General features: G+C 32.4%; 1 protein-coding gene across 1 annotated transcript; it reads right to left on the bottom strand.

The window, feature by feature from the left end:
- Window positions 1-101: 101 nt before the first annotated feature.
- LOC147069235 (circadian clock-controlled protein daywake-like) lies at window positions 102-27836 on the bottom strand. Its single transcript, XM_085951238.1, has 6 exons — window positions 27618-27836; window positions 14282-14424; window positions 9908-10002; window positions 8753-8886; window positions 1917-2066; window positions 102-380 (listed from the first exon to the last, which is right to left on the bottom strand). The coding sequence occupies exons 1-6, from the start codon at window positions 27697-27699 to the stop codon at window positions 226-228; spliced, it is 759 nt and encodes a 252-aa protein (XP_085807364.1). The 5' UTR covers window positions 27700-27836; the 3' UTR covers window positions 102-225.

Below are 27836 nucleotides of genomic sequence, written 5' to 3'. Positions count from 1 at the left end.
AAAATCTCAAATTGCAAGCTTCGTATTTTTCCGCTAAGTTCTCTGTTGGCATATAGGATACCCCTTAAATGAAGAATAGAAAACGATAATATTTTAATTATTAAGTATATTTTTATTAAAAAATACATCATTTGTTTATAGTATAACCTACTACATATAATTATATTATCACTCTACGTTAAAAATCAGGTTTTTTTTATAAAAAAGCCATTATATTCTCATAATTTATGGGAGAGGTAAGAGGTCATCAAACTTGAAGCTTCCAGCAATTCTGTTGCCAATTTTCTTGAAGAGACTTGAACAGGTTCTTTCCACATAAGGTCTGGTTGCTCTCAATAATTCGGCTTTGTTGTGGTTTATTGCTTGGTTGGCAACTTCACCTAGAAAACAAAAAAAAAAATGCAATTTATAATTTTTTCGTTTATTGTCTCTATTTACAATCAAATAGTTACCATAGTTTATTCTTGATAAAAACTTACACACGGATAGCCGGAGACGAGAAAGCTGACGAAATATCTACGCTAAACAAGCAACAGCAAACAAAAGACCTTTAACTTACATATTTTATTATACTTCCCCCCTTAGTTACACAAAAAAACGAAGACACAATAGAGTTATGGAACAGCAGATAGGTACTTGATATTTATTGAGGTTTTACACAACTCTACAACTGACATGTTATTGGCTCATTTATTCTAGAGCATAGACAATAACGAAACGGAAACGTACACAGGTTCTCAATAATTAAAGTTTACAGAATAATGTAGACAAGGCCTGAACAAACACGATGCAGAAGTGCGAGTGAGAAAGTATTCGGTACCCTTATAATCTCTGCGACACGCGCTAGAGTAAGATAAAAGGTTTACAGATCTTGTAGATGGTTTGCTACGGTGTAGCCTGCAAATCTTAGCTTATTGCATAACTAAGCGTCGACAACCGTATTGCTAAAATTGCTATTTTTGTGTTAAACATAAAGTCAGTGTTAATATTTGTTAAGTAGAAAAGATGGTTCTGTGTGTTGTATTAAAATATGGTAGCCGTACTGATAAGCAAGAAGATGGTATTACGTTTCATACTTAAGTTGATACATGTTCGTGATAATTTATTTGTATATTATTATATATTTTAATATCAGTGACCTACTGTTTCTTTAAAATAACTTAAATTATGGATATTTTTACCTAATGGTTGCATTTTGACCGCTTAAAAATGCTATATAACGTAAAAAAATATATTTTAATTCTGAGCGTCTAGTGCAAGCACTAGCGAAATGGTCTATGGTCTCGAACATTTGTAGACGAATGCGTTCGCTCGCCCACAAACCAAACGCACGGCACGCGGCTTCATTTAGCAATGCAACGGGTGGCGTCTATATGTATCTATAGTCTATGAATGTAGACGTTTCGATCAGCTCGTCTGTTTCATTAAATTATATAAATTTAAAAGTATTATCATAAACCATGTACCAGTACAATCATATTATACCTAATACACTTTGAACACCCCCCGATATTATATTACACAACATGCACCACAGGATAAATTTATTTCAAACATATTAGGTATCATATTTTCCCAGGAACGTAAAAAAACAGATACTAATAGGTCTTGGAGCACTGAGAACCAATCTAAACTGATTTAAGCCGAGGGACGATGACTGCTGTCCATGTGACGGTTACACGGCACAATCAGTGTGGCATGTCATCAACGACTGCCCAATATTATAAATGTAGTGATGGGCTCTCGAAGCTTTATATATACAACAATATAATAACAAACTTGATCTCCAGACACGAAATACTAAACAACAAAATAACACAATAACACTACTTACACAAAATATCTAATTTTGGCCATTATTTAAAAAAAAATTTGGCATTGGTGTTAATACATTTGAACAGTATGATTGTACTTACCTAATTCTTCATTTCCATTGAAGAGATTTGTTAATCTCACTGAGTAATCTTGAACATCGATGTCTGTAGTGACTGAGGTAAATTTTATGTATTCTTCGCCGTCTCTTTCCTCCAGTTTACCTTGAATATTGACTTCTGCATTGCAATTTGCTAAAATATTGAAATAGAAATATTTATAAAGTATTACAAAGCAAATTTAATGGTCTAATGGTTTTGAAACAAAGTTTTGTTTACAATAATTGTGTTTTATCACGACAAACGCCGGTTCAATTAAATAACCAATCGACTGTTTAAATCTGCAAACCAGCTACCTAACTCCGCATTTTGTTATAAAGCAAAATGTTTTGTATGCTCACAAAACTTTCAAACTCCTAAACCTATAAAAAATGCGTTATCGTTCTTTAAACAAAACAGCCAACTGCAGATGCTAAATTTCCAATATCGTAGATGGAACAAATCCGGTCTTTGTATAAATATTCTTTATATAAAAGGGAAGCTAAAATATAGTAATAATAGGCAATTCATAGTGCAGCTTATTTGTAAATAAAAAAGTTACCTAGTGTATTTTTGGAATTGTTAAATTCCGCTTGATAGTTAAATAATTATTAGGTTTTTTCTGGTTTGTTTTTATTACTTCGTATTCTTATATTTCCGGTGGTTGTTTGTCCAGTACAAATCTTGCAATCGATTTTTAACTAACTTCCGACTAGCTAGACATTTGAAACTTTTGGAATATATCAGAACGCGATGCCAATGCATTTTTCAATACTTTTAGCCATCTTTAAGCAGAATTGAATTCATTTTCAGTTAATTCTGTTTTGTATGGAAAGTTATTTCAGAAAAATCCGTAAAAAGTTAGACTATTATTGGTTGCTAAGGGGGTGGTCCTAGCAACTAAATTATTAATATATACGTGCGTTACTATGGAAATCAAAATGAAATGTCAAAATGACATTTATTTCAGTGTTCTATATTTGTTTGTTTGTTTTTTATTTACTTCATATAAAGTACAAGTTTGAGCATATTGAGCATAATAATTCAATAGAAAATTTAAAAACGTTCTATATAAAAAGTTCTTTTTATCTTGTAATTATTTTTATGAAAATTCATTATGAGATAGTAATCTGAATTCTTCATTTCAGTGACGTCCCGTGAGAGTAGGCAGGTTATGCATTGCTTAGGAGCGGCACATTATAAAGGGCGGCGAATGATGGAACGCATATTAATATTACAACTTTTTAGAGCAGTAGCGATTTGAAGGTTAGCAGACAATGCTGTCGTTTCATTAGAAGGAATTGACATCTTGTTAAAAAAATATTCGCACCATAAAAATTCTGACAGCATAACTATGTATTATGAAATCATCATCGTCATCAGCCGGGGTCGATTCATTGCTGGATGAAGGCCTCCCCTAGCTCCCTCTACTCTTCTTTTTCCTCACTCAAATTCGATGACAATTAATACCTATTTCTTGATCATTCACCAACATTTTTGTAATTTGCCCCATTAAATAAAATGTCACTTTTCCTCAACATCAAGGCTTCAAATTAAAATTTTGTTTTTTTGACATGTTGATTAGATACTAATTCGCCCATTTAAAAAAAATATAATATGTACTAAAGCGTCAATTACATTGAGCTTCTTTACGAGCTATTTGTTGGCGAATTTAAAAGCGGGCGATTCAGCTACTGCGATTTAACGATTACACACAAAACTTTCCATTCGCTGAGAAGCCACAAGCCAGCGACTATTTTGACAGAACGTAGTTCGTTTTTTTACCGGGAGGTTGCTACTGCGCTCTACTGCGCAGACGCAGTAGGCCCACACGCCGGCGTGTAGCGTGTAAAGTTGACCGGCTTTCAACTTTTATCGGTAGATTGTTTACAACCTGCTCGTAAGCTTGTTCGATGATTACACTGGGCGACTTTACAGGCAGATTATAAATTCGCCAACAAACAGCTCGTAAAGAAGCTCAATGTAATTGACGCTTAAGTATAATCATTACTGCCACCTAGTTGAGATTGACCAAAGTTTTTGGTATCATTTATAAATTCATGATAGATGGTTTTAACAGTCCAATTTCGTCAAACACTGTTATATGGAATTCACTTTAAGGCTATACTTCAGCTGAGGCATGGTCTAAAACGATCGTGACCAACAAAACATAATTTGTCATAAAAATTCAACATGCGTCCTTTTACTGTTATGTTTATTATTATATTCGTAATAATAATAGTGTATTCATTGACATGCTTTCTTTTTCAAGTACATGCGGAACGTTTTTTAGTCATCTTTACACGATTTAAGAATATATTCCTCCGACGCCATCACAAAACAAATTGACGTGCTCACACCTCGACTGTCAGACTCCGATTGGCGACGACTGCGAAATTTCGTTCCACATACCTACTGTTGAAAATTATTTGCCTTTTCACTTATGTACGCTCTTAAATAACACTCTCGTAGGTATTAAAAAAATGAAACTTGCCAATCACGTTCGGTGAGAACAAATATTAACATGTTTTATTATCCCACGATGGCCGCGCGGATTAAACGTCGGCCTATAGCGTCGTGGGTCCCAGGTTTGAATCCTGGGTCTGGCAAGTACACATATTGTTTTTAAATTTGTGTATGAGTCAGAGTATGGACCTAATAGGTTGAGCAAATGGCTGACATCCATTTCTCGTAAATACAAAAATCTGTTAATACAAACTTCCACTCTGTGGAGGCCCATATATGATCCTATTAGGATCGGATATGGTCGAAAGAAAGAAGAACAATTATGAATAAATTTATATATTATGGAAAATTATTAAGAAATATTTTAACAAAATAAACCACAACCTCATTTTATATACATAATAATAGTGTATTAATTATTGTTGATAATATATTATGTTTCCTTAATGCATTTAAAAAGGTGACATACAATGGCAAAAAACAACAAGTTTAACGTTCAAGGCAGTGACATTAACTATCACGACCTTAATTAATTTGTCATTATGCATGCATTTAATCAGGCAGGTACCTAATGACTCATTAGGTATCTGCCTGATAAAATGCATGCATAGAATTATATTCTGTAATTAACGATAGACTGTGACTTCCAGTGACGTCCCGAGACAAAATGCCGCCCAATTTTTTTGCACACTATTTTTTATCAACCGTGCAAGTGTCGTTTCAGGTCACCAAGGACATCGAAGGACAATGGAAGTAGACATCGCGAACCCGACAAAAAAATACAGTAATATTAAACCTTTTATGTTCATTAATACATTTTGTTTCCAACCGGTGAGCTGAATTTTTAATAGAAAGATAGTATATTCTTTATTGCTAAGTTTAGGAAGCTATTTCTATACACCAAATGATTTTCCTCGATTTGCCGCTCTTCGAGTAACTGCCGCCCCCAAGCGACGCTCAATCTGCCTACCCCCACTGGGCGTCACTGGTGACTTCGTTTGCTTGAAGGATGGACACATATATATATAATGAAGAGATAGACTTAAATATTAGATTTAAAAAAAACAATTAGATAGACAATGGTTTACTTTATTCACGCATCTCACCCCACCACTCCACCGCTGCTATTTGACTACTTTATGGACCCCTGATAAATTCAAGTGTGTTATTTGACAATGGTTGGATGTTGGAATGCGCCCTGCTGCCCATATAACCTCACCACTCCACCACTACTTTCTAACCACTTTACATAGTGTGTTATTTTGAAGAAATTTTGATATATCGATATGTAAAAAAACTGGCATGAATAATGTAGTCTTTAAGGCGATACCTCTACCTACCAGAGGCAACTAGCGGAAAAATACGAAGCTTACAATTTGAGACATTTTTTTGATAATTTAAAATTTAAACTGTATTAATTGATAAATATGTTTAAGGGTGATCATATATGCCAACAGAGAACCTAGCGGAAAAATACGAAGCTTGCGATTTGAGTTTTTTTTTGATAATTTACAATTTCAACTGTATTAATTAGTAAATATGTATCTGAAAACATTAAAAAGATTTTTTTTTTAAATTCAAAGATAAACTTACAATTGTAATAAAATGTGAATTCGTTGCAGGGTTCCATCTTATTATTACACATACTTTATGGTCATATTCTTCACCGCGGAGCATTTAATTACCACATTTAAACAACAATATGCTAATAATATCTAATGGCCAACTAATGAGAATACAAACGCTGTGCCGTCAGCGCTGAAAAGATTAGAATTTAGTTTATTGAGTTTTCTATGGTTTGTCTAAGAGATTTATGACTAATTCATAGTTTTAATATTTTTAATATTTAAAAAAAAAACATCGATTTTTTATAAAAATATAAACGTGTATAACTTGAAATCCTTTTTATTTATATCACCACTATTGAGTGCTATAATAATCTATTGACAAGTGAGAACTATTTCTTTCCATAGTAAAAATCTATCTTTTTACAGTTGTCGTTTATTTGTGAAACCATTCATTTCCGATGTGAATTTCATATTTTTAAATGTTCTCGGCACTTTGTGAAAAAAGTCTATTAAATTTTGCGAATTCCCCGTTTCTTAAAACCATAACGGAACAAATAAAAATAGAATGGTCTGTAGTACTAGCTTAAGTAAGTACGTATTTAAATATGTTTTGTAGGTATAGTTCTTTTTGACGTGTAATGAAATAAATATTTTTGTAATGGAGTATGTAATGGAATATCAGCTAACCAAATATATTAGTACAATCAGTGACCAGTCCCGTGGGGGTAGGCAGATTGAGCGTCGCTTGGGGGCGGCAGTTATTCAAAGGGCGGCAAATCAAGGAGAATCATTAAGTATCTTTATATAGAAATAGCCGCCCAAACTTAGTAATAACGGAAATATCTTTCCATTAAAAAAATCAGCTCACTAGTTAAAAACAAAATGTATTAATTAACATAAAAGGTTTAAGGGGGGACATGCTCGTCGAAGGTTAAAATTGAGTTTTTATTGTATTTTCAAACCATGATCCTGGACACTCCTTAAACGTTGTAGATAATCTATTTATATAATTTTGAAGCCTTATTATCCTTTATAGTTATTTTAAACATTTTATGACTGCATAAAGTATTTTTGTTACATAAAATAGTATTCTTTTAAACCTCTCGCTCTAATGTTTTAGAATATAGTCATATTTCGGTACATAACTGTGCAGTGGTGTTAAGATTTTTTACTTTTATTAATTTTTAAACGCATTTATAAAACCATTAGCATAATTTATTACGAGATAATTTTTGTAAAATATTCACGATAACAAATTATATTGATAATCTCTGTGATCCCAAATTTGACAAGAATTAGGCATTTTATTATTCAAAAAATCGGCAAGATTAACACATTTGAAGATGATTCTAAAGGTATTTATTATAAGCTATGTCCATGACCATTCAAGTGTGATAAACATCTTATGAATAATGATTGCTTTATAATAATTATTGACCTAAGAATAAGGTAGTGTTTTTTTGAAATACGCTATTTCTTTTGTCATTCCCCAGTAGTTAAGCTACAACATACGGCCGTAGCCATAAATTGACAAACTATAATTAAAGTAGGGAGTAAAATGATATTGACGCGCGTGTTTGAACATGTACCGTTAAAAAAAAAATAAAAAAAAAATCGGTTAGGTACATGTTCAAACACGCGCGTCAATATCATTTTACTCCCTACTTCAATTATAGTTTGTCAATTTATGGCTACGGCCGTATGTTGTAGCTTAACCACTGGGGAATGACAAAAGAAATGGCGTATTTCAAAAAAACACTACCTTATTCTTAGGTCAATAATTATTATAAAGAAATCATTATTCATAAGATGTTTATCACACTTGAATGGTCAAGGACATAGCCTATAATAAATACCTTTAGAATCATCTTCAAATGTGTTAATCTTGCCGATTTTTTGAATAATAAAATGCCTAATTCTTGTCAAATTTGGGATCACAGAGATTATCAATATAATTTTTATCGTGAATATTTTACAAAAATTATCTCGTAATAAATTATGCTAATGGTTTTATAAATGCGTTTAAAAATTAATAAAAGTAAAAAATCTTAACACCACTGCACAGTTATGTACCGAAATATGACTATATTCTAAAACATTAGAGCGAGAGGTTTAAAAGAATACTATTTTATGTAACAAAAATACTTTATGCAGTCATCAAATGCTTAAAATAACTATAAAGGATAATAAGGCTTCAAAATTATATAAATAGATTATCTACAACGTTTAAGGAGTGTCCAGGATCATGGTTTGAAAATACAATAAAAACTCAATTTTGACCTTCGACGAGCATGTCCCCCCTTAACAGGACAGTATTTTTTGTCGGGTTCGCGATGTCTAGTTTACTTCCGTTGTCCTTGGATGTCACGTCTTTGATGACACGTGTAGATTTGCGAATTATATTTTAATTATAGGTGGGTACATAGTTACCTAATTTAAATTCACGGGTTTTGGGAGTTGTTATGTGTATTTTTAAATGTATCTGAAACTGTGGACTCGAAACAATGTCTATTAATTGAAATAGAGATGGCATTTAGATTTAGTGGTAATTATACTTTGTTAGTAATGTAACCATACAAGACATTTCTTAAATATTTGAGTCGTGAAAGAATGATAAAAAATACTGTATAAAAAAATGGGGCGGCATTTTGGCCCTGCCTAGGGGCGGCATTTTATTTAGGGACGTCACTGAGTATAATACGTAAATCACTTAGAATTTTTAAATAGAAATTCTATAAATCACCCTCAGTCGGTAGTACTAACTATTCATACTGAAGATAATCTATGTTGTTTTCAAATGTGACTTACATGCATTTGCCTTGATGTCTCCCTTTCCATGGATCGGTACAACTAAAAGTCTAGCATCCAAGTCATATTTTCCATCAAATTCCAGACGGGGTATGAAAATTTTCGCTCTTATTTGCAGTGTGTCCAAATCAACGCTAAAAGTAAAATATAAAAGCTTTCAAAAATTAACTTCTTAGAATAGTACCTATCTAATATCAGCTATTTATTACAACGTTTTTCTTAGCTCGTATTCTTATTTGTCCGGTGGTTCTTTGTCCGGTGCAAATCTTGCAAACGATTTTTAACTAACTTCCCAACTAGCTAGACATTTGAAACTTTTAGAATATATCAGAACACGATGCCAATGCATTTTTTTTAATACTTTTAGCCATCTTTAAGTAGAATTAAATTCATTTTCAGTTAATTCTGTTTTGTATGAAAAGTTATTTCAACACCATTATTGGTTGTTGGGGGTCTGGAGTCCTAGCAACTAAATTATTAATATTTACGTGCGTTACTATGGAAATCAATATGACATGTCAAAATGACATTTCAGTATTATTTCTATCAAGTACAAATTTTTTGATCATTTATGCTAGTCAAGTCAAGTTTATATGATTCAACAGAAAATTTAAAAACGTTGTATATAAAACAGTTCTTTTTATCTTGTAATTATAAAAACAGAGAACACAGAATTAATGGGAATTGAAATACCTAACGGATGTGGAGTAACGTATCCGGAAATTTGCACGTATGCAGTTCGTCGTATCAAACTTCACCGTGAAATGTTGTATCGGAAATAGATGGTCGCATATTAAAGACCGTCTAACCGCTTTAGGTACTGAGATAAAACACGGTTCTTGTCGGTTTACAGGTAGCGAGCGGCAAAAACAATTGAAAATAGCCGATATACTGGATTATTTCTTAGGTTAAGTTAGGTTTTCATTCTTGAATTCATGAATTTTACCAAAATCGGCTATTAAGGCAGTATATTATACGGTCATCTCTTTCCGATAAGAAAACTCACGGAAAACTGTGCGACTAGATATTATTTACTTTTAGGTATTATATATTATGAATGGCACATTGTCCAGTCACTATTATGATATACTTAATATTGATTTTTTAATGAATCAATAGACATACAAAAAATACAAAGTACTTAATAATTTTTACCTTAGGCTTTTCAGTTTGAAGTTACTGGCTCCAAATACCTTGACATCTTTTCCAACAGCTTTGAATCTGATTATATTTCCTTGGTCAACGATAAGCTGAAAAAAATCGTTATGTAAATTATATAATCAATTAGTATATAAGTTAATTTATAAAACCATGTAAATAATCCCTATAATACATACTAAAAAATATATCGATAATATAAAAAAATCTTTTATTGGAAAATCAATTAAAAATAAGGAAGCTATACATTTTTATATTTAAACAAGAGTATTACAAAACTATTTCGTTTATTCGACGAACAATTCACAAGATTTGAGAATGTGACATTCTTTATAATATTAAACACAAGTACATAATTTACAAAATACACAATTGAAAAAATATAATGCCCGATAATAATTAAATTAACTATTTATTTTATTCAACAAATAATTCATCAGATATAAGAATGTAATTTTCTTTCCATTGAACATAAATAGTTTGTAACTCACACCTCACGTATCACCAATAATACTATTGGTATAATTATATAATAATATCACTGGTATTATACCAGTGGTGAAGGGCGGAGGTAGGCTGTGAAGATTCGTACTATATTATGTACTATTTATGGCGGTTCTCCACAGTCTACCTCAATTCTTTGCCACTGTTATATTTATTTATTTACTAGAAAAAATCTTATTTGAAAAAATATGCTGCCCGACGGGAAACTTAATTATTATTGATAAATTGATTTAAAATAAAAAAACCGATAGTCAAAAATTAACGCAATTCGATAAGCATTAACGTAAAAACTGCTAGTTAATTTTGTATATTTATAGAAATTATACCACTCAGCATTACAAGTGTGACACACTTTAATAATTATATTTTGTTGTTAAAACAAAACCAAAGTGGCGAAAGCAATTATCAGCATTTCCTCAATCATAACCTAGATCAATAGTGTCTTTTATGATTTATTTAATTGCGACAATGTCTTTTATAATGTATTGACTGCTTTTGTATAAAATAGCAAGGACGATCCATACATCCGTCACTCGACACAGTCAACCGTCATTCACTCGAGTCCAGTCTCGCGGTCCTATTAAATCTCACGACAATATTAATCTCATCAGTATACCCGTACACGCGATTATAACATTACTTTGTGATCTTTATGATTGTATTTATTTATTCTTGTATCGATAAATAAACTCTCTCCGTTGTTAACAACAATAACAACGTCAAAGCGATTCAGAGTATACAATACATTAATGTTCATTTGGTATTCAATATATTTTTATTGTTTCGTATTAATAATATAATTACGAATAAATTTATACCACACTGTAGTATAAATTTAATAAATTTGATTCCATTAATTTTACATGCTGACCTAGAGAACACAGTGCAATTTTTTGTATATAAAGACGCCTGTTTTGGTTTAGTAATTATGTTAGTAGATTTCCATATCATTTTACCTAGAGTTTTTTTAAAGCAGAGTTGTTAGTACAATAAGTGACGTATGTGTAAACTGTGGATTCATTTGTTTATCTAGTGTCCTTGTCACAAACACTAATACATTCAAATTAAAATTTATTTATTTTATATTTAATGAAAATAACAAATTATAAATTCAAAGCGTTCATGACATGACATAAAATAAGTGTTAACATTTTTTTTAAATAAAATTACAGAGCACTGTGAGTTAATAATACAATAAGTGAGGCGTGTAGTTTCAAAGTGAACTTATTCCACTTCAACAAGTTTTTGGCAAAAGCCAAAAAACTATTTACGGTGTCGATGTTACACATGCCTTTTATATTGAAAAAAAATACTTTTGTTACTAACACCGATTTTGAAGTTGATTTTTCTACTGGATTGAATGCTATTAGGTTCTTCTATACAAAAAATACTTATTTATATACAAAATTTTATCCTTTAAATTCTGGCATTCATAACCCATTTTCGGTAAGTGGTGGAACAAGTTCACTTTGAAACTACACGCCTCAACTATTAAAATAACAAAAATAAAAGTAGATGTAAGCACGCAGAGTGAACTAGGTTGGTATACCCTATCTTAAAAACATATAAAACAACGTCTATCTAAATTCAGTCTTACGTAAGTAGAATATATCGATATCCGAAGCCATTTCATTTAATATAGTTATTGCCCTTCCAATTGGCATTACTAATTGCAGGTTAGTTCTGCACCTTGGGAGAACAAACAACGGATGCCCTCGATTCCTAAGGTAATTATCAGAGACACACAAGCCAACACCATCAATAATGGTAGAGTTTCCATTTACGCCGCGTATAAGTCGGAAAAAATATGTAGCTAAATAAAGATCCCTTCTAAATTTTAAGCTACAGTATGTAAGCATACCTAAAAGAAAGTCGGTCGGATAGAGCCACGGATAATATCCATACAGCCGAAAGTAAAGGAGTCTCAAAAATTTCTTCTGGACCCTCTCCACCATAAGGCCGTACTTCAACTGATGCAGGGCACGATAGACCCACTCTCAAGTCTGCTTCTAACTAAGAAAGGAGTTAATTTGAAAAGACCCGGGAAGTACGCAAGACAAAGTCCAACATTTTTAGCGCTTTTTTACAAATGGTATCCATATGATCAGTTTACTGCCAAACGTAATACCAAGATGCCTTACAGATGGCATTCGCGAGAGAACTCTGTCAAAAGTTCAAGGTTCTCAGCCGTTTCATCTATGTACCTGGTATCTTTATGATATACCTATACAAATACGAGGAATTTTCAGACAAAACAGAGAATCCGCTGCAAATAGGTTTTATTTCTCAAACAAATAATGATTTGTCTTTATAAATATACGTCAATATACATATATAAGTATATACTATATTTTTTTAATACCAAGACATGTCATGATGCCCAATGACAGTAGTGTAGTAAAATGGTAGTTTACTTAGTAATAGAAAATTCACAATCACATACATATAATCGATACCCTAGATAGGTATATAGAGAAATAACTAAAATTTTCAAGGTTTTGAGTTTATAGTGTCATTCGATGTAGAAAGGTCTTATCTTTATGATTTTATATAAAAATAATCAAAAATTTCAACTCTTTCTGGGATTCATCATTAATTAAATTGTAATCGGGAATGTATGGGTTGATTGTTTGTTAAACTGTAAAATTTTATTTTGCATTGCTAAGTTCATTTAAACTAAATAAAGTAAAAACACATTTACTTCAAAAATTATTTCATATATAGAAATGAGAATTAGTGCAAAATTTTCAATCGCCATTATCTTACAACAAGGTATTTTGATTCGTTTTCTTATAGAAGCATTTTCAATGGTATGTCACTAGGTTGCTTCGTCTAGCTTGATTCTAATATTTGAGAAACTGTGTGGAGAATATCGAGCTTCCATCTCGTTGCTATTTTTAGGGCACTGTGAGACGAAAATGTTTGAAAACCACTGACTCTAAAAGACACAAGACTCTAAACCACAGAACAGATAATAAATGGAATACCGATACGCTATATTCAATACACCGCATGGTGAAGCAGGCTTTTGAATGTGTGGGTGTCCTACGAAAATGAAGAACGCATTGTGCACGTGCAATAGTGTGTGTAATACACAAACATTAAATCAGCGTAAATGCATAAACCGAGAGCAGTTTTCAGTATTAGCCGTAAAACGTATTCTAGACACGTGCGTAAGTTTAACCCGGATTCTTCCTTACTCGAGTCGGTTACCTGCTATCGCCTTACCCGTTGTGTATTTCAGTTCCCATTATTTCTGAGTTCCCTGCTCTAAACCGTCAAAAAGTGCTATGTTTTAATAGACCCTCTCTTGGCTGTGTTAACTTTTAGAGCGAGACAGACAGTTTTGACAGTTTAGACGGCTAACTTATTGTAACAATAATAATAATAAATAATATAGCTGGTGATACTTACAGCCATGGTTTGGAAGGGTTTTAATATTATATAGGGAATAGAGCATATTATAATATATATAGAATAATTGAGAATGTAACATTCTTTATATTGAACATATATAATTTTTGAAAACACCTCAAATATGTTACAACGAATTATTATAAGTATGAAATTATTAGCAAGAGCAAGTGCGTTATAACTAATATTTGAAGTGATCCGGATGTCGGTTTGTAATTAGTGCGCTGAATTGACACCATTATTTAAAACATTTGAAAAGGTTTAATGGATAAAGCAGTCCACTTGGATTATTTATTAATACTTTGGACGCGGAAGACGCACCCGGCGCGTAATGGCCAGGCGGCCGATCGATGTAATTAACGTGCATTTTAAAGGTGCTAATTAAAAAATCATTATCTACTCAGATGTGTGATATCATTATCGACTCAGAATGAGTTAATGAAGTATGCTTACCTCTGGGATGAGCAGTGGTTCGATTCCTGGTACTTTCAGTTCGGGAATTCCTTCCGCCAACTTTGGCCTTAAGAATTCGATGGAATTTTTTACACATTCGCTAATAGTGTCTTGATCACGTTTGCATATTTGTATATATTCAGCTGGAAAATAAAAAAAATACAATATATTATGTACTGATAGGTATGGGTTTACGTAGGGTGTTGATTTATGCTTTTCACTTATTAAAAACACTGATTCAGGGACATTAAGTATATTTCGCTTGACAAGTAACAATTAATTACTTACAACATTGTAAACGCACGCTTTGGCGCGAAAAGGGTAGAAAACCGTATTTAGAGGCGACGCTCAAGGCTCAAGGGTAGGTTACCGACTGACTCGTACCTAGACTCGATCCTTCATCTGCGCAGAAACAGATAACGGTAACTTTCTTTTTGTTTGTTTCGCAGTGAATTCTTGTCTAGCCTTGACTCATTTACCGTTACAATATTATCATTATATTCCCAACTCTGTCAATTGGAAGATTTTTGATGGGGGATTTAGGCATTATGATATTTGGTATCAGTATATATATTTTGAATTAACTATTTTTTTTATTCAACGAATAATTCACAAGATTTAAGAATGTAACATTCTAATTAATGAACATACATAGTTTTGAAAACACTTCTGAGAAAATATATTATAACCAATAGAAAAAATATTTTTTGAAAAAAGTAAGACACCCAGCAGGAATCGAACCTGCATCTCTCTGGTTTCGCGCCCATGCGCCATACTTAATTGCGACAAATTTTAACTAATGGCTCTTCCTACTCTCTGAAGGTTCAAATTGAGGTACTATTGGTCAACATTGGCGCAATGGCTGCATTCCCCAACTAATAAGTACAAGAAAAGATCAAAGGTAAACGTAGCAGAGAACGACGCTGCATTTGTTTACTTAAGAACATTCGAGGTTGGTACGGATGCAACTTTATCTTAATGTGCCGGGCATGGCCTCCACATCCTGAAGCGAGCCCCCAGGCCAAAATATTTGGCGGGCCCCCATATCTATCGCTAATGTTAAGGGCAGTGTGATATTCTACATTTTATTGTTACCTAAGTAGTATCCCCAATGGAACCCTAGGGTTCTGCAAGGTAAAATTAAAAACCTTCTTCGTATTTTATAACGTTTTTATTAGCTCGTATTCTTGTTTGTCTGGTGATTGTTTGTTCAGTACAAATCTTGCAATCGATTTTTAACTAACTTCCCGACAAGCTAGACATTTGAAACTTTTAGAATATATCAGATTATGATGCTAAAACATGCATTTAAGCAGAATTGAATTCATTTTCAGTTAATCCTGTTTCGAATGGAAAGTTATTTCAGAAAAATTCGTAAAAAGTAAAAGACTATTATTGGTTGCTAAGTGGGTGGTCCTAGCAACTAAATTATTTATATATACGTGCGTTACTATGGAAATCAAAATGAAATGTCAAAATGACATTTCAGTATTCTATCTTTGTTTGTTTGTTTGTTTTTTTATTGACTTCATATCAAGTACAAGTTTGAGCATATTGAGCATAATGATTCAACAAAAAATTTACAAACGTTGTATATAAAAAGTTCTTTTTATGTTGTAATTATTTAGCGATAATTCTTTTTGTGGTAGTCAAGTAACATGCACCCTTCAAATATTTGAAATAAATTTCTACATGTCATTTATCATTTAATTATATAATCATCATATCACACCGAATTGTATCACATAGCCACATATTTGTAAATGTTAGAAATAGACCGCAGGCGACTTTTTTTACTATCAGAGAAAATTTGTGGTGTGTGTTTATCTCACTTAACTGGTCAACCTGACACGCCGGGTCCCCTCTAAGCTTGGGCCCCCAGGCTAGAGCCCTGTCAGCCCCCACCTTGTCGGGGCCATGGTCCCGGGTATTGCACGTGAAGGAGACTATATTAATTACCTACCTATTATGGTGAGGGTTTTTTTTCTATGCCAAATACTTTGTAAAATATTAATTTCCTATGCGGTAGAAAATTCAAAAGAGAAAAGTCATCTAACATAATAAATTGCTCTATATGGCGGAACGAGCCTTTGTGAGTAGGTAAAATAATTACTAAACTTTAAAATCAGACAGAAAAAGGAGTGACATCCCGTGGGGGTAGGCAGAGTGAGCGTCGTTTGGGGGCGGCAGTCACTTGAAGGGCGGCAAATCGAGGAGAATCATTAGGTATATTATATAGAAATAGGTACCTAAACTTAGTATCTAATAACGAAAATGTCCTTCGATTAAAAAAATTAGCTCAGTGGTTTGAAATAAAATGTATTCAGAATTAACATAAAAGGTTTAACAGGACTGTATTGTTTTTGTCGGTTTAGCGATGTCTAGTTTACTTCTGTTGTCCTTGGACGTCACGTCCTTGATTACCAGTAATGCCACGTGCAGATTTGCGAATTATATTTTGAATTATAGGTAGGTACCTACATAGGTACTTAGCTAGCTCGCGTGTTTTGAAAGTTGTCAGGTGTATTTTTAAATGTATCTGAAACCGTGGACTCGCAATATTGTCTATTGAAGTAGAGGTGGCATTTAGATTGGATTTAGTGGTATAATATATTTTGTTAGTAATGTATCCATACAACACATTTCTTAAATATTGGGGTCATGTAAGGATGATAAAAAATACTGTATAAAAATGGGGCGGCATTTTGGCGCTGCCTAGGGGCGGCATTTTGTCTAGGGACATCACTGAGAAAAAGTTTCATAAATAACCTACCGTTGAAATCTTTTTGGAACGCCAAACAAACTAATAAGTAATAATATTATAATTTTTACGCTTTTGTCAAGTTAATAAACAATCGTTTATTTGATATAGATTTGATTACCCTTTGCTGATAAGACTGTTTGGAAAAGGATGTTAAACGACTAGTCATTAGTCAATACGTACATTATATCGTTAATTTATTTTAATTGATGTATCGACTGTAGAAAGGAAAAAGGGCGTAACCCTCAGTTTAAAAAAAATAGGTTTTATTGCATAATAACATTGTAGACGAGTAAATACACGTCGTGTCCAAAGGATGTAAGCTACAAATACCGATTAATTATCTAAATTAATTAACAATTAAAAAATAATAAGAAGGAAGTGACATGAGAAAAACGACTTAACCATCACTTTTGTTGTTGTTTTTTTTTTTTAATTAACTCAATAATTAATATTAGATGAGGGACATAAAACTATTATTAAGTATCATGCATTTTAATTTGATGTCTATTTTGTATTTTAACTTTGACCGAAAACCATAACAAAAACATTTTTGTGCCTCCTATAAAATTTGATTTGTGTGGATTACGCCCTTTTTCCTTTCCACAGTCGATATAATTATTAATGTATTAGGGCCATAGCACACTGGAAGTGGTGCCCGTGGCATACGTGGCACGTCCGGTGTGGTTTGGTCCATAGAAATAATAAAACATCTTATTATAATGTTTACTTATCAGTTTATTTGTTTATTTGTTTACTCAATAATATAATAATATAAATTCAAGACACGTTTCATCCTAATGACAATTCTCAATTGGATTCTTAAAAAGACCTAAAATATATTTTGTAAATTTACTATCGTTGTTTCCAATTGACTCATTTATTGAATGTCAAAGAATAGCTCTTAATATTATAATTCTTCTTCTACTGTCATGACCCTATATTAGGGCATAGGGCAAGCGCAAGTTCGCGTCACTTCCCTCGGTCCATCGCCAACTCTTGCGCCTCCCGCCATGTCAGACCTGCAGCACGTACGTCGCTCCTGTAGCACCGCTGCAAGGTGAGGGAGGAACCCTTGAGGCTGTGCCACAAGGGTACGAAGTGTCGCATTCTTTGGCGGCATCCGGAATACGTATATACGAATATTATAATACTCGTAGTATAATATAATGAAACTACCATATAATATATATAAAACTCGTATATTATGAAAAATGCAGTAAAAATGGATTGATGTAAAAAGTGTGTTCATATTGTTTTGGGTTATGCCCAGATCCAGAAGAATAATTAATATATTATAATATAATCGTATAAAGCGCCTAGTTTCAAAAGCCCCTAAAACGGTTTTTGAAAATTGTTGAGTTAGATATGTATTTAGATAGATATTTTTGTTACCTATATGATGGCTAAAAATTGATCTTTTAAAAACGCCAAAAACCCTATCCTACGTATGATCATAAATAAGGGTAAATTTCAAAACCCGCTAAAATGGTAAGGTGTGCTTTTCAAATACCTCTAAAATGGAAAAAAAGTAAAGCCAAAATACTCTTAAGAATGTAACGAATTAAAAAATAAATACATAAAGTTCACAGATTTAATAGATATGATTTTTTCTCATTTTTTTCAAAACTATCTGAAATCGTTTTTCTCATTTTTCTCAGATCTACTTAAAATCGTTTTAGGGGCTTTTGGAACTAGGCGCTTCATATGGTATATTTTAAATCAGGTGTGTACGCAAGGTAGTGAGGGAGGGTTTTGAGCCCAAAACTACTGATATTTTTTCGAAATATACCTCCCTACACAATTTTCTGTGTGCATGATGTTTTAAATAAACATATTCCAAAATTTGGCGCCTTTGGACCGACACAATTTAGAAGATCGACGTATTAGCTTAGATCTGCGGCAGTATATGGTAGTGTAACGCACTTTACCGAGAGGAATGAAATGAGTCATGGGAAACACTTATCACTTAGCAATAGATTGATTCAGGCTGATGATAATGTATTTTATATAGGTACTTAGAGCGGCATGCACAATCTAAGATTTCGGTCCTAAGGATATGTCGCCGAAAAGGATGACTTAACTATAGACTATACTGAGTATAGAGTATATCCTTAACCATAGACAACTTTTGTTATGAATACGCCTCTTTCCGTATTACCATTTTACCAGTGACAGCTGCTGTCAAAATAAATTCGCGTGCTATAAAACAGTCCATACACTCATATTCATTTAACAATTTATCTCAGTATGGATATTGATAGTGTTAATTCGTTTGGTATGTACTTGCAGAATATTATTTTACTTGTATACGCCAGCCCGCAGAAATACAAGATGCCAGATGATGAAATGACACTTGACGCTAGTGTTACCATGTTAAAAATATCTTGCGGTGCCTGTGGAATCACGTCTAATGACTTATAACGGAAACATATATATAATATGTATTTATAGTTATTGCATTTATAAAATGCACTTGTCATATTTTTGTCATCGTTTAACAATTATAAAATAATTTACCTAAACTATAGGAAAGAGAATTTTTAAATATGGTATTATTTTCAATAGAATTAACTAAGGACAATGTTTCTGCATAGTGTTTTCTGCTAAGGAAATTTTAGTTATGATAAATGTTTCTGCATTCCGCTCTTAGTTTGATATAAAAGTACTTAGTTTTCCATTAGTATTATAATGTTTTGTCATCTATGCACAAATACTATTGTACCAGTGGCGCACCCAGGATTTACTATTGGGGGGGGGGGGGGGGCGAAGGAGTAGAATGGAAATTAGTCCCATAGGCTCTTTTTCTTCTTCATATAAATATTTTTACATAATTTCACAATACACGGCGATATATTTGTACAGTTTCTCTTGGGTTTTATTAAATTGGAGGCATAGTGGCGGTAACCGTTGAGCGTGTTAATTGAAAATGGACAAAAAAAGTATTATTGCTTTTAAATTATACACAACCTACTCAATACAACACAGCCTAATATCTCGTTTATCGGTCGGTGTATCTACACCATGGCCCCCACATCCTGAAACGGGCCCTCAGGCTAGGGCAGTGGTCGGCAAACTGCGGCTCTTTAGCCCCTTGAGTGCGGCTCTGCCACATATGCTCTCTGCCATATTTGACATGGCTACAAAGAAGAAGCAAAGAAAATGGAAGAGGATAACCGTAAATGTAATGTTGAATAGACCGAGACTTCGCGTTTATTCAAAACTTAAATGGCTTACCGACCTTTATTTATGTGTCAGAAAAAATTAGCGCATTCAAATTTAGAGAGATACTACAACTAAAAACTCGTATTTTGCGCTAAATATTCTGTCGATGATGCAAGGAAGAAAGCAGCTGAGGAGAAGAGTCAAGAAAAATAAAGTTCTGTATTTAATTAGGTACTGAATAAAATCTTTCAACAATGTTAATCCTTTCTATGCCGCAATTAGTTAATTGATAGTAATTAACATAAGAATTGGTGTAATTAGGGCGTCCAAAGACGCTTTGGGCACTTAACCGGTTAATATTGCAAGTTTTGTGGTTAGTAAAAAGATTTCCAAGAGAGGAAATAAAGAGTAAATTGAGAAATCGATTTATTGATGAGAACCTGAAATCGTACTTAAAATTAAATCAACAACATACGAACCTGACTTACTCAAACTTTACAAGGAGATGCAAGGCCATTATTCACATTGAGTTTGTCAGTCATTGTCATGATTCAATTTTATGGATACCTGACTTATAATTTAATTTTTATTAATAAATAAGATCATTATTAGTGTTATTCAGTATACCTACCTATAATTTAATTACGACTTACCTAACCGAACCTAACCTAACATATAATTTCAGTTTAAGAAATTTGGCTCTCAAAAGAAATCTCAATCGTTGTACTGTTGATATTTGGCTCTATTGACTAATGAGTTTGCCGACCACTGGGCTAGGGTATTTGACGGGCCCCCTATCCACCGTTTAGATTAAAGACAGTGTGAAACACTACATTAACGTTTTTCAAATTGTGTTTTAGTTCAAATTGAGGGTACATATACAGTGAATTATTGGCGATTTTCAGTACATCTACTTTAATAATGGAGCTGTCGAGTATCGACACATAATAATCTGAAAATATATTGGACAATTATATAATTTAAAATGTTCATAGTCATGAAGTGTAATAGCGCCGCAGGCGAATTTACTATTAAAGATAATTTATGTGTGTTTATCTCATTTATCTGGTCAACCGGACACGCCGGCCCTCCACAGCCCGGGCCCCCAGGCTAGAGCCCTGTCAACCCTCCCCAGCCATCACCTATACCACTCCAGAATTCGGGGGACACCGAGAATTTCATTAGGGAACGGGTTTCTAAAAAAACCTGACATCAGTGTTTCGAAATTTTTGTGTTAGAAATCAAAATCTAAGAAATTTTACTAAAAAGGGTGCTGGAGAATTACAAATCATTTTTTGCCGTGTTGTTTGTCTAAGCCCAAGGTATAGTTTATTGGCTTTCAATTTCAATGTGTAAAATCATTCTGATGATTTTCATATTTTGGGGGGGGGGGGGGGGGGGGGGGGGGGCAAGGCCCCCTGCCCCCCCCCTGGGTGCGCCACTGTATTGTGCTACAATATTCTAATTGCATATCACGGCGTAAATGCATACGAAAGAATGATACGAGGAAGTAATTACTTCGATGAAATGATAGGTAGTTACTTGTTGATTACCTATCTCAATAAATGAATGATTAGCGTTGTACCAATGTTCATGATGTTTATTGAAAGAATACAATGTCTTGACATGCACGCACACATAATGATAACGATACAGAAATCATATACCTAACCACCGCCACCTTAAGATTAATAAAGCCTGAGCTTAACTTTTTGCACAAGCAACGAGCGGTCTACTTTTCAGCTGTCAAAATCAGATCCCAGATTGCTTGACATATTGATTCGCCCTTTCTCGTTTCAAATTGAATTATAATAAATTATTAAATCAAATATAATAACTGAGGCGTCTAATCACAAAAAGCGACAAGTCCACAATTTAATATTTTTGGGAAACAACGTTTTTATGTTTCAAGCTTCAATTATTTGTTTTAAAGTGAGATTATTTTTTCCGTTGTATTATATGTCAAAATGAGAACCAAATGGCAATTTGTTTCAGCCGATAAACTCTTAAATGTAATAAATATAGGCAAAATAAAATTGGACGTAGCGCTATTTGTACCTCATTTTTTAATTTACTCCGCATTAGGCACATATTTCCGTGGCACTGTCATGAGTTAACCAGATGCTACAGCATGGGAGACGCCCTTTTCAATATTGAACGTTCCCTTATTGGCTGACTTAAGCACGCGCGAAATCAACCAAGCTTTAAATAATATGAAAAACGGACTTCGCGCTTTTTGTAATAAATCGAGACTTAAAATATTTTTTTTCATAGGGTTATGTCGCGTTTTGGAATTTATAGATCAATACATATTGTGTAAAATTATACAAAGAATACGTGCGTATTTTTTTCTCGATTTGGACCAAATGTGGACTTATCGCTTTTTGGAATTAGACGCCTCAACTATCAGTGTTATTTATAAATAATATACATTCCTGTTATTCATCAGCTGTCAAAGTCAGACTAGTCCTTCACACAAAAACCGGTGGTAATATCGATTTCCTAAAAATATGTAGCATTGATCTATGCATTACATTTGTAGAAGGTGTGTTAATGCTAGTGCATTATTTATTATGTAACTCATCTATCCAAATCAAACTATTCCTTGTGTGAACACGACAGACGCGTCAGTATTAGCACTCTATAGAACAAAGATAGAGAATGACAGGTCATCCGTAGACAATAAAGGGAGAGGCGGAAAAAGTAGGACCATTCGTTGTGAATGTATCGGCTTTCTACTTGAGTCGGCAATGACCTAACATATTAAGTCTGCTTTCTGCACATTTACGAGAAGTAGGGATTACAATAGTTTTTTTTTATCTGAGTATGCCTTTTTTATTACCGGTTTTAAATATCGGTATTTTCAGTATTCATTCAATTCAATTTTTTTTACATGCCGTGAACATTATATATTATAAATTTAAGACGTTCACAACATGACATATAAAAACAAAGAAACAGTGTAAAGAAGAAATAAATATATCTATGCAGTATCACAAAAACAGTATGAAAAATAAAGTAAAAGGTACAAAAATTATATAAAAAAATAAATAATTATAAAGCATGGAAATTAACATGCTGCCATGAGGTTAGGCCTGTGGTTAGATTTAAAAATAGTCAATTAAACCCTGCCTAAACTAAACCATAATAGTTAAGGTATGCTATGGGCGATCCATCAAAAATAGTGCACACTTTTTCAGTCATACTTAATATTGTTTTCGTTGAATTAAGAATACATATTACAGATGGTGGTAGTTAGTTTATTTAAATTCATTAAGCGCTGCTTAAGCCAAACCATAATCGATACAAAATATTCTTCTATCTATAAAATGTCTAAAACTATGTATGAATTAATGACATATTTTATATATTTTATAGAAAGAAGAATATTAATTATTATATACCAAGTAAGACTGTATCAAAATGTAGTCTTAGTTCAATGGTAGCAAATAACGTGTATGACTGACAAAGTTTAGTTTAGTATGCGCTATTTATGTCGGATTTTAACAGCCTACCTTCACCCTTCGCCACTGTTGTTAGTGATCTAAGCCATATCACTATTGATTATAACATGGCTGTAAATACATATATTATCGTCATCATTAATATATATATATATAATGTCCTATGTAAGTGTGGAAAGATTTGCGTTTATATAATATTATGCTTAATTACAATTGCCAGAAGGCGAATCTCACAATCTAGACGAGAATAGAAGTTATCAGAAGTATAATAAGATTGCATATTGTAACTACAATACTAAATTGTCAAAAGGTTATTTAAATTATACAAGCAACACAGAATTAATTGGAACTGAAATACCTAACGGGTGTGAAGTAACATGTAACCGATTTCGAGTGTGGAAGATTATGGGATAAACTTGAAGACGTTTTAAAAATACGCATTATGTCATGTAACTACAATACTAAAATATCAAAAGATTATTTAAATTATACAAGGAACGCAGAATGAATGGGAACGGAAATACCCAACGGGTGTGTAGTAACAGGTAACCAATCTCGAGTATGGAAGAATATGGGGTAAACTTAAGCACCTGTCAAGAATACGTCATTCAAAGCTTATCCTTCATTCTGACAGCTGCTCATGGTTTATGCACTGACGCTCATTCAATATTGGTGTATTTGAAGTTTGCAATACACACTATGATACGTCTATAATGCGTGTTTCATTTTCGTAGGACACTCACACATTCAAACCCTGCTTCAACATGTAGTGTATTGGGGTATAGCCTATCGGAATTATATTTATTAATCTGTTCTGTGTCTCATATCGTATAATTCACTCATTCAATATTGGTGTATTTGAAGGTTGCAACAGACACTATTGCGCGTCTATAATGTGTGTTTCATTTTCGTAGGACACACACACATTCAAAACCCTGCTTCAAAATGTAGTGTATTGGGGTATAGCCTAACGGAATATATATATTTATTAATCTGTTCTGTGTAATCATTTCGTATAATTCACTCATTCAATATTGGTGTATTTGAAGGTTGCAACAGACACTATTGCCCGTCTATAATGTGTGTTTCATTTTCGAAGGACACACACACATTCAAAACCCTGTTTCAAAATGTAGTGTATTGGGTATAGCCTATAGGAATATATATATATATTTATTAATCTGTTTTGTGTAATCATTTCGTATAATTCATTCATTCAATATACCAATTATACTGTTGCAACCTTCAAATACACCAGTATTTGAAGGTTTCAACAGACACTATTGCGCGTCTATAATGTGTGTGTTTCATTTTCGTAGGACACTCACACATTCAAACCCTGCTTCAACATCTAGTGTATTGGAGTATAGCCTATCGGAATTATATTTATCAATCTGTTCTGTGTAATATCGTATAGTTCACTCATTCAATATTGGTGTATTTGAAGGTTGCAACAGACACCATTGCGCGTCTATAATGTGTGTTTCATTTTCGTAGGACACTCACACATTCAAAACCCTGCTTTAAAATGTAGTGTATTAGGGTATAGCCTATCGGAATATATATATATATATAAATCTGTTTTGTGTAATCATATGGTATAATCTATATAAAATTCTGATAGGTGCTCGTGAGCATCAAGTCATACCCTATCAAAATATATATAAATAATTAATTTGTAAATTAGTTTAAAAAACAAGTAGCTTAGCGAGTGGAAAATCGATAAAATTGTCGTCATACAAAGGTACCGGTATCCAATGGTACTACACGCCCTAAAACCGGCTGGATAGACGAACTCATAAAGTTCGTTGAATGCAAGTGGCAGAAAAGAAATATGGAGCTAAGGGAGGCCTCCATTCAGTAGTGGATCGATCACGCTTGATGGTGATGATAAATTAATTAAATAATGTTTGGCTTGCCCATTCATAAGCAATGATTTTTACATCTATGCTCGTCCTAAGTCGATAGAGAATTTACCATTATTGGTAATGAAAAATAAATTGTCATTTTAATATAAACACAGTTTGTATGCAGATGACATAAGAAGCGACATTCATTTGTTTCTTTTTTTAAAATCTTGTATAAAATCAGTGGTTATAAAAATAACGTGTTTTGAATTTGGAATGGTTATATTATACATATAAACATAAAACACGTTTAATATAATTTTATATACCCAATGATAAAAATATAAATATAATAATAATTATTATAATTACAAGATAAAAAGAACTTTTAATATACAACGATTTAAATTTTCTGTTGAATCGTATAAACTTGACTTGACTAGCTTAAACGATCAAAAAAAATTGTACTTGATAGAAATACTGAGTAATGAAATGTCATTTCATATTGATTTCCATAGTAACGCACGTTTATATTATTTAATAATTTAGTTGCTACGACCAATGACATATTTAAAGCTACGACCCCGTAGCAACCAATAATGGTATCGAAATAACTTTTCATACAAAACAGAATTAACTAAATACGAATTCAATTCTACTTAAAGATGGCTAAAAGTATTAAAAAAAATGCATTGGCATCGTGTTCTGATATATCCTAAAAGTTTCAAATGTCTAGCTAGTCGGGAAGTTGGTTAAATATCGATTACAAGATTTGTACCGGACAAATAAGAATACGAGCTAAGAAAAACGTTGTAATAAGAGGAACCGTTTCATCGAATGCATTGATATATTATTAAATAAAGAAAATATATTTTATTTGTCTCTTCATTTGAAAAATAATTACAGTTATTTTTAATAATTATATATTATACGAAAGGGTTGATTATTTAAAATATTTTACAATAGTCACTAATAGTAAATTTTATTACATTCCATTCTTTGTATTATGTTTATAACTACATTGACAGGTATTTAAATCTAGACCAGTTTAGTCTATTATGACAGTTAAAAATTGGTAAATCCCAAACGATGCAGTCGGATCGAATTTAAATATTATATGACCAATTAATAAAAATAACTATTACAAAATAAATGTTGTTATTCGCCAAATTAAATGTAATATTTTTGTATAATTTGAAGGTTTCTTTAAACGTTTTTATTAAAAAAATTAATACTATTAGATAATTATTATTTTAATTTAATAAAACGCAAATTTTTATAATATATTTTAATATTATATCTGAACCGGTTTCATCCGCTTCAGAGTGATATTTTCAATTAAATAATCTTTATACAACATGCATTTATCAAAAGAATTTCAAAATGTACAAGTATAAGATACAAGTAATCTACCAGTACATTGAATTAATATGACAAAATATTATTGGATGGATAATTCAATGTTTTGGCAGATTACTTGTGTTGCCTTTTGAATTTGTTTTGATAAATGCATGTTCTATAAAGATTATTTACATACTTAACTTGAAAACATCTCAGATATATACCCACTAGAAAAAAATCATTCTGGAAAAAAATTCGAAACTCGACGGGATTTAACCCATTGGTGTCACGCCAATCTGTGCATTAATCAATTATGCTACGAGCCTCCTACATAATTACGACTATTTAAACTAGTAAGTCATACATGAAATGCTTATCAAATTGCGTTATTATTGACTATCGGTTTTTGTGTACTAAATCAAGGAAATACGGGTTCACATCCGTATTTTTTCAAATATGATTTTTTATAGTGAATATATATGTGAGGTGTTTTCAAGTTAAATATGTTCAATATATGGAATATTATATTCTTAAAATCTCGTGAATTATTCATTGAATACAAGATATTGTTTATTAAAGATTATTTAGTTGAAAATGTCCCTCTGAGGCATATATAAAAGTGGAAAAAGTAATATCCAAATTTGCGTTTTATTAAATAAAATTAATAATACAATGCATTTCCACCATGAATTGACTGTTAACATAATAAAAGAAATTATTATATTATAATAAAATTATTTTGAAAATAAAATACTCACGTATGGAAGCAGAATGTGAAAACTGTATTGTCATCTGAACCAAAATGCATATGAACAGACAATAATAACTTTGTGCAGGCATTTTGATGAAATGAAATCAATTCCCAAAAAGTGTATCACCGATTGTATGTTCACAAATTCAATTGAATCTACTCGAATATTGTTAAGTTGAACAACGGATACTATTCACTGATGCGTCGGAATGATGGTACACTTGGG

This window comes from Rhyacophila brunnea, unplaced genomic scaffold (assembly GCF_057557595.1).
Source record: "Rhyacophila brunnea isolate RB1 unplaced genomic scaffold, BYU_Rbru_1.0 scaffold_24, whole genome shotgun sequence".
NCBI lineage: Eukaryota > Metazoa > Arthropoda > Insecta > Trichoptera > Rhyacophilidae > Rhyacophila > Rhyacophila brunnea.
The sequence above is the reverse complement of the archived record's forward strand: the minus strand, read 5'-3'. Positions and strand labels throughout refer to the sequence as shown.

Coding starts and splice junctions, on each gene's coding strand:
- LOC147069235 (XM_085951238.1), bottom strand. CDS start 27,699: ATGCCTGCACAAAGTTATTATTGTCTGTTCATATGCATTTTGGTTCAG. Junction 10,003..14,281: donor AACCACTGCTCATCCCAGAG/GTAAGCATACTT, acceptor GATTTTTTTCAG/CTTATCGTTGACCAAGGAAA. Junction 381..1,916: donor CAATGGAAATGAAGAATTAG/GTAAGTACAATC, acceptor TTTGTTTTCTAG/GTGAAGTTGCCAACCAAGCA.